This window comes from Phalaenopsis equestris, unplaced genomic scaffold (genome assembly GCF_001263595.1).
Source record: "Phalaenopsis equestris unplaced genomic scaffold, ASM126359v1 Scaffold000237, whole genome shotgun sequence".
Lineage (NCBI taxonomy): Eukaryota > Viridiplantae > Streptophyta > Magnoliopsida > Asparagales > Orchidaceae > Phalaenopsis > Phalaenopsis equestris.
Window position 1 is genome coordinate 161,147 of NW_018164679.1, and position 9,193 is coordinate 170,339.

General features: G+C 38.5%; 1 protein-coding gene across 1 annotated transcript; it reads right to left on the reverse strand.

The window, feature by feature from the left end:
- Positions 1-4,453: 4,453 nt before the first annotated feature.
- LOC110023971 (probable beta-D-xylosidase 7) lies at positions 4,454-8,072 on the reverse strand. Its single transcript, XM_020723652.1, has 6 exons — positions 7,471-8,072; positions 7,083-7,379; positions 6,835-7,004; positions 6,372-6,469; positions 5,509-6,273; positions 4,454-5,048 (listed from the first exon to the last, which is right to left on the reverse strand). The coding sequence occupies exons 1-6, from the start codon at positions 7,864-7,866 to the stop codon at positions 4,459-4,461; spliced, it is 2,316 nt and encodes a 771-aa protein (XP_020579311.1). The 5' UTR covers positions 7,867-8,072; the 3' UTR covers positions 4,454-4,458.
- Between the last annotated feature and the right edge of the window lie 1,121 nt (positions 8,073-9,193).

Genomic DNA, 9,193 nt, shown 5'->3' on the forward strand with positions numbered 1-9,193 from the left:
CCTCTATATATATATATATATATATATATATATATACCCGAGTCTGACCGAGGGGCGGACCCCCTTCTAGACAGATGTGCAATTCGATCCTACGTAGGGATCGAACCCACGACCCAAGGGACTTACATCAAAGGCCGCAACCAATGTATTATATATATATATATACAATCTAACTTCATTTAGAAGATATGGATAGTGAGGGTTTGACTAATATACCTTGAACCCTAAGCAATAGGAATAGACTTTTTTTAGTTTGTTCAAATAACGTGCTCTCAACCGAAGAAAATCAAAAGCTATGAGAATAAGAAAAGCTTGCATTTCTGGACTACTTTAAGTGGAGCTATGAAGGTTGGGAAATTTGGATGATCCAATTGAGTCTTCATCCCTCAACCTTAATTATTTTATTTTTGCGGAAGTTACATAAATACGACACAATTTTATGTATTTACATATCTAACCCTTGCATTTAATTTTTATATTTATGATTGTATGACAGAAATTCTCTTCCGTAGTTTAAGGCTATAATATTGTCCAAAGAACCTACTGAACCCAGGCAGCTCAATTCAGCCCAGGAATCTCCGGCCAACCCAACTAATTCCAATCGGTCCGATTTTCTCCAGTCGGTTATCTCCTGTCGGCCTGCTAGCTCTAGCTCCATTTGACCCGAACATCTCCAGTTGGCCTGCCCAGCTCCAATCGGCCAGAAGATCTACAGTCAGCTCGACCAGCTCCAGTCGACCAGCTGTAGTCAGAGCAACCACCTCCACTCGATCAACTCCAGTTGGCCTACCCTCCAGTCAGTCCAAAAGCTTCAGTCGGCCAGACTAGCTCCATTCCGCCTGACAAGCTCCAACCAGATATCTTTAACTGACTGCATATGGCTAGGAGAATAATTATAATTTTATAATAAATCTTCTCTTAGCTATGAGTGAGGCTACTCCCTATATGTCAGCCAAAATGCTCAGGATGAAATCCTATGGGAGAGCTAAGAGCCCCCAAACAAACGAATAGTCGATACATAGACATCTAATTCATTTTTACTTAAAATAATTTTTTAACTTGTATTTGAAGAAAATCACACATTTATCTTATAAAGACGAATAATTTTGATCTCATAGTCATCATTCTCTTATTCTTTTAACAAAAAATCAATTAACTAATATGCATGATAGAGATTCTCCTTCGTAGTTTAAGGTGCTGAGTTTGTCCAAAGAATATTTTGAACCCGACCAGCTCCATTTGATGTTGCCAGCTCTAGTTGGCTTGACGAGCTCCAATCAGCACGACAATCTTCATTTGGCCATCTCCAATCTATCAGCCAGCACCAACTCCATTCACCCTTGTCATCTCCGATGGACACTACCAGCTCCAGTAAGCCCCACAATGAAGCTGGCAGGCGAACCAGAGTTGACGGGTCGACTGCAGTTGGTCAAGCCGACCAGAGCTGGTTGAGCTAAACAGATATGGACAGGCCGATTGGAGATTGTTAGCCCGACCGGAGGCCAACCACTCAAATCTTTTGTCACATCAACAATACTCTATTCTTAAATTTCAAAAAAGGTGAAACAAACCTTTTAAGGCAAAGTGATATAAATATAAAAATTAAAATTTAACCACTCAAATCTTTTGTCACATCAACAATACTCTTTTCTTAAGTTTCAAAAAAAGGTGAAACAAACCTTCAAGGCAAAATGATATAAATATAAAAATTAAAATTAAAATATTAGATACATGAATGCATAAAAATTGTGTGATATGTATGTAAAGCTTCTTCTATTCATTTTTTTTTTTATTGTAGTTATGGTGTGTCATTTCATAGACGGATTATTGCGTGTGGACAGGGAATGCATCTCGCGTGCGCCGTCCAATAAATTTTTTTATTAAAAAAAAAAAATTTAAATGTGGGCCCACTGACATACATTTTTTTTAGTAAATGATGAGTTTTTATTGGCTCACCGCACGCAGATGATACAGTGGAGGACACAATAATTTTACCATTTCATAGGGACCACACAGCAGTTAGAATCATTATCAAGATAATTCAATATTCGTAAAAGGGAGCACTTCGCATGGGCACGATTTTTCTTAAAGAAAAAGTCAATTAAATGCCCACAACAAAAAAATAAAAAATAAAATAAAACTATTTTATAAACGTCAGCTTTAGAATATAGCGCACACGCAATTATACCTTATAACCCCGATTGTAAGGGATGACGTCCGTGTCTTTCATGTCAACAATATTCCGTTGACTTATGGTGTCACATAAGAGAAATTGATTTACATATCACACAACTCTTATTTACGGTCCACTGTTCAAATTAATATTTTTTCATATTTGACAGCAAATTAGATGTGATATTCTAAATTAATTGCTCTTAATCATTTCTACGATTTGCTGCATGAGAGAAAATGAAATAATTAATGTGTTTCATTAATTATTTGATTAATTTCTTAATGAGTCTATTGACATGATGAAATTAATAAATAGACATGCTAGCTCTCCTTGTAATCTCTCTTGGGATTGGTTTCTATAAATAGACATGCTAGCTCCCCTTGTAATCTCTCTTGGGATTGGTTTCTCAGACATCTCTCTTCTGCATTGGTAGTTTTCCAGGTTCTTATTATGATGTGCTTCAGTTTGAAGATCTCGGGTAGAGAGAGAGAAAAGGAGAGTAGAGATAAGAGAGAGAGAGATAAATTCTTTTTTCTTGTAATCGTCGAGGTGATCAACGTGTGTAATTGCTCAAGTTAATAAAATCCTCTGCAGTTCCGTGGACATAGGCAATTTGCCGAACCACATAAATCTGTGTGTTTCTGTTGTGTTTTTTTGTTTTACGATTTTTCTCGATTTGGTTTTTTATATTATTGTCGTTGATTTTCACAACAACTGGAGAAATACATATACCCACAAAATCTTCACTTTGGCGAATATCTAGCCCTTTAGGAGAAATACATATGCCTAACAAATCTCCACATTTACGAATATCCAACCCCTTAGGAGAAATACATATGTCTAACACTTATGTATTTACATATCTGGCACCCAAAACTTGATATTCACACTTGTAACATGGTGTTTTAAATCGATATATGAAAATGTGTATTTCATTGTTAATTAAAATGATGGTGATGGTAATATTTTTTTTTATAAAATGTTCAAAATTTGAGTGATTTGCATGAAATATGAATGTCTATATGAATATGTAAATGCATAAGAATGTTGTGGTATGTATGTAAATGTCCCTAGAATATGCAAACCATATGGAACAAATAATAGCTACTTTGGTGAAATTAGAAACTTTATTGTTGTGAATAAGAATAACTAATTTTTACATTGTTGTGAAAAAAAAAATTGATAAATTAAACTATAGAAATTAAAAATTTGTCGACATGGCATTTGCAGACTACCCACAAATTATGAAACGGACATTTATTTACATACCACCCAATTCCTATTTGTATTATCGTCTTAGCATGGTATGAAGATTCAACACACACTCAGAAGAGAGAAAATAATTACTAACGACACTACAAGTTTTTAATTAGAAAACGAGTAAAGGAAAAAAATCACGGAGCTTAGCCCAGCTGAAGAAATTCACTATAAATTGGATATTATATGTAAAGTCTTTTGTCCAATAGGAGGGAAAGGGTTAAACATTTTTCGAAGTTACAACATCGGTGCACGAATAAACTTGTTGTAAGAAGTTGATGGAGGCTGATGGCGATTGGTGGAGGCCCATGAGTGGTGGTCGACGACGGTCAGCGGTGATCAATGATGGTCGATGGTGGTCTACAGTGATCGACAACAGTCGACGTTAATCGACGATTACTAAATTGATGTTAGACCTCAGCTCCTCAAAACTTCAAGCTATTCCTAAGGCTTCAAGCTCCCTCCTCCTCAAAAGAGGAGTGTGACTCTATTTATAGTGTTTTGGGTGCAATTAATGCATGAATATGAACCACAATGATCAGACGGTCCGGAGAGTTTCCTTCAATCAGACGAACTTTTGATGAACCTTTGAATGCCTTAAAGATCTCATAATTGAACAATCTTAGACTCGTTGGATTCATGTTATCGAGACGCTCAGTTTGACTGTAAGTTTGCTGAAATCGTAGTTCTATATGAGCTTTTATCGAAGTTTAAATATTTATTGTTGAAAAATCCACCTCGAGATTTATGTCACTCCCCAAGATTTGTGTCGGATGATGGAGATCTATTGGAGATGTATCAACATTCTAACACCAAAACTATTTTTTCTACATTTATACCCACCCAATTCTTTCATGCATATTTGATATGATTGGAAATCTAAAATATTATATGTGTAAATATATAAAATATAAATATTCACGTGATAGTTGACATATGCCATGATTGAAATACTAAGATTTTGAGTTATATTCATCATCAAATGCAAACTAATAATGAAATCACATATAAAAATAGGCCTCACAAATTCAAGCAACGACGCTGACCTCAAGCTTCTCTTTCCCCACCATCAAGAAATGAGACCCCAAATCCACCAACTTCCTTCCATCTTCCTCAACATGCACAAAATCCTCGCATGGCTTCAACACAAATTCAACATGAGCAGTCTCCCCCGTCTTCAAGCTTAAACTTTCAAATCCAACTAGTTGTTTCCTTGCCCTGCCTCCTGCCAAGCTTGGCCTGCGCAAAAACAGCAGTACAGAGTGCTTTCCATCCATGGGACCATGGTTCTCCACTCCCACTATGGCAGAGAGCTTCAGCAGCTCACATTCTGATCTGCTCATCTTCGAAACGTCATAGCCGGTTATGCCTGAGTTGTTGTTGCTGGATTGAAGAGCAGTGGCTGATTTGTTAAGAAGTAGGATTTTGGGTGTGGATTTGAATTTGTAGGAGAAGGTGGAGTAGCCGAGTCCATGGCCGAATTTGAAGACTGGCTTGCCAGTGTAGAAGCGGTAGGTTCTTCCTGGGTACCCTGAACCTGGGTCTGCTCTCATTCTCATGTCAGTCATGGGAACTTTGGTGAAATCTTGTGGGTACCATGTGAGCGGAAGTCTTCCTCCTGTAGTTTTAAATCATGAAAGCATGATCAAGCCGTTGGATATGCTGGTTTTGAATGGAAAAAAGTGATCTTTACAGCCTTTTTTGAAAATGCAAAGCAAAGTAAATTTATGTACTTCAAAAATATTACATCCCAACTCAATCTGTCAGCTAGGCATGCCAGCAAATCAACAATTTTTTTAAAAAGTGTATTGGATAGCGTTGCATTACTTACAAAAATTTTAGTTTGCGGGGTTCATAACTTCAAAATTGCACACCAAACCAAACACAAATGCACTAAGGCTTTGTTTTTTAGTTACGTGATTGGTAATTCATAATGAAGAGTAAAAAGAATGGAATTTTTTGTTTTAAAAAGTGACATATACCTATAACAGAAATGAATTTCTCATTCATCTTTTAACAAAGTGCTGTGCTGCATTGAAAGCCCAAAACAAATTAACATAAAGAGCAATATACTTCACCTGGATTGTGCTCGCCAAAGATAACTTCTGCAATAGCCAAACCACCAGCTTCTCCAGGATATCCTCCCCACAGAACACCTCCAATATTTTCATCATTTTTAACAAACGAAACATCAACAGGACCACCACAAAGCAAAACCAATATCGCCGGCCTCTTCACAACTCTTGCCACACTAGTAATAAGTTCTTTCTGCATCCCAGGAAGCACCAAATTGTCCCTATCTAAATCTTCCTTCTCCAAAGTCAGATCCAATCCCATGAACAATATCACATAGTCCACTGAGCCGGCCAGCTTTACTGCCTCATCAATATGGCTTGTGTTACAGATAACAGTATCACAGCCAGCCGAAAATCTTGTGTTCTTCACGTAGTTCTGCAGTACCTGAAGAGGAGTGTTTGATTTGCATGGTGGTCCGTTATAGTTTCCTAGCAGAACTGAAGCACGGTTTGCATTTGGACCAATCACAGCAAGTGAAGAAACCTTCGATTTGGACAAAGGAAGGATTTTTTTCAAGTTTTTCAGAAGAACAATACCATCTCGGGCTGCTTCAAGAGCCAGGTTCTGATGAGCGCCAGAGCAGACCTGTTTTGAAGCAATGTTGCCGAAGAGAAGGAGGGTGGGGCTTCCATTGAAGAGCCCGAGTCGCATTCTTATGGAGAAAAGGTTGTGAAGCCCTCTGTTGATGTCCTTTTCTGATAATTTACCTTGTTTAATGGCGGAGTAGGCGTAGTTCCGCACATATTCTCCACAATTCACATCCATTCCTGAAAGTATATGAGATGATAAAGTAGTAATTTTGCAATTTAAACTCATGTTTTTGCTATCTAGATTACATGTTCGTCTTAATGTTTGCATTGTTTACCAGCTTTCAGCGTGATAGCTACTGCATCTTCTGGGGTCTTGGTATATTTCTGGCTCGTGTAAATGACCGAGACAGCATCGCAATCCGAAGTGATGTAACTGTGAATAAACAAAAGACAAAATAGTTGTTGATACATGATTTTTCTATATTTTACATTTTTACTGAAAAAAGGCACTTTGGCTGAAGTAAATTGTTCATGTAAAACAACCGAACCTCTCAGTTCTACTTAAGTAAACAAGGTTATGATGTAACGCACAACTATTAGAGGGTGGCTTATAAGGAAGCCATGATTATAATAAATGGTTGCAACTTAACTTGTTTTTATGCGTGTGGCCTTATTTGAGGAAATTCTACTTTATAAATGATCATCTATACTGAAATATGGTGATGTTAAACAGACCCATAGATTTAAGGTCTAAATAAAGCATGAAGGCAACAACCACAGCTGTTTTTAGCATCTCACCCATTAAAACCCCACAATCCTCTTGCTGTTTTTGTTAGAAGATTGTAATCGGCACAGGTTGGAACGCCATTAACTTGATTATATGAGCACATGATTCCAGAGGCATGACCTTGTTCCACACAGCTCTTGAAAGGAGGCTGATAAGTATCCTCCAGATCCTGAACTGAAATCTGTAGCCACAAACAGCTCTTTTCCTTAATTGAAAAATAAAAACTCAAGGTAAAAAAAATAAAAGGTTTGGTAGTTACCTTTGCATTGAATGAGTACCGAAGAACTCCGTTCCAACGGTCGAGATCATAAGCAGTAAAATGCTTGCAGCAAGCTGAAGCCTTGAGCCCTGCTCCACCTTCTCCTCCGTAAGAATAACCCTGCACTCCTCTGACATAGGAGACAGCATACTTGCTCGCCATTAATGGGTCCTCCCCTGGAGTTTCTTGGCCTCTGCCCCATCTCGGATCTCTGAAAATATTAATGTTCGGTGCCCAAAATGTTAGCCCTTCTGCCTGCCCGGCATTGTACAACGCTCGAGCTTCGGTTCCAATAGCCTTTAAAGAACATTCCAAAATGAATGAAAATTTGTAAAACATATACTTGGCGGTAGCAAAAAATTGATTCAGCTGTAATGAAAAGATTTACCTCACCGATTCGGTACCAAAGCAAGGGGTTAAATGAAGCCGCAGTAAGAATGACTTGAGGGAAGCTGGTGCCGGACGAAATTGAGCCGTTGTAGTGGATGCCTCGCCCTGCATCAGAGATGCCATGAAGAGCTTCGGACCACCACTTGTAGCCCGGCAAGCCAAGGCGGGGAATGGGAGGAGCTCTGTCGACGAGCTGGGAGATCTTTTCCGCAAGGGTAAGGCGGGCGATGAGATCATCAACCCTCCGCTCTGTAGGCAAGTTCACGTTACAAAATGGGTAATCTTTTGTGGAAGGATTGGAAGCATCACAGGAGAATGGAGAGATTGATGAGAGGATGGAAGTGGGGAGGAGGAGGAGGAGGAGGAGGAGAATGGTGTCTGTTACTGTTCTCATGGCTTCCTCAAAAACTTGATCTTTGGTTTGGTTTCGGGGCTAATGCATGAAGGGCAAGAGAATGGAGAAGAGGGAGGGAGGGAGTGAGCAAAGGAAAGATCGTGATTTCGGGATGTAGGTGGGGCAGTTAAAAGAAGGGGAGGAACAACTTTTTGACTTTGAGTTGGGTCCGTAATTGTCAAAGATGACAGATTTGCTCTTTCATCACGAAATTAAATTGGGGGATAAATCAGAAACAACCTCAAATCTTATTCGGCTCATCTATATAATTAAGTCCTGGTTATGCGTCGGTTGTCGGTTGAGCCACAGAGCCACAGCCGCTAGTAGCCGGCAAAAAAGTGCATAGGTAAGACATAAGAAGCGTTGCGTGCATAATAGAGTTTATATGAGCATTATATCTAAATTATATTCGTGTTATATCTCTTTTAACTTCCATATAACTTGTATGTAACCTACATGTAAACTACATATATGTGAAAATAGAAGCGCGGAACTTATTTGTAAGTTCAGGTAGGTTGCATGCAAGTTATATAGAAGTTACATGAAAATTACAAAAAATATAACGTGAATATAATACTGATATAACACTCATATAACTTTCATTATATACGCAGCGATGCGTACGTAATATGTACACAAATTTTTTTCCTGATCGTCGGTCGCTAATTTTCCATCCAATTGCTAAAGACAATCAAGTTATGCTCACTTGGAGGTGAGAATAAAATACTAACAGGGGTAGGTTCAGGGCATTAGGACTTTTGATCTGACCAAAGACAAAATTTTAACTCATAATTTTACACCAAATTGGATGTACGGTTGGTGAGAGGACCCACACTAGTTTAGCAAAGCGGGACAAGAGGGCCTAATTTAGGAAAAAATATTACCTCAGAAGTACTGTTGCATTAGTACTCCAATGGTGAGGTGCCACGTATGCAATGATCCTATCGTGGCGCCACGTGGCGCCCTATCATTGGAACACTGATGCATCAGTACTCCTGAGGTAATATTTTTTCCTAAATGTTGTGATAAGGATTCATCAGGCAGTCAACATCCGCACCAGCTCAGATTCCCAGCAGCTGGGAGGTCACATCGCATAGCCCTGGGACGAGTTTATTATTGTTTAATTATTTTTTATGTACAGTTTGGCTAAACTTTTAATATGAAATTAGATTACATTTTAATTATATTTAAAATAGGGGTGCAAACAAGTCGAACACAAGCCACGAGCGAACCTAGGCTCAGCTCGTGTTCGGCTAGTTTATATTTCGAGCTCAAAAAATGTATTCGTGTTCGGCCCGTTTGCTTAACGAGCCAAATATGAGTCGTT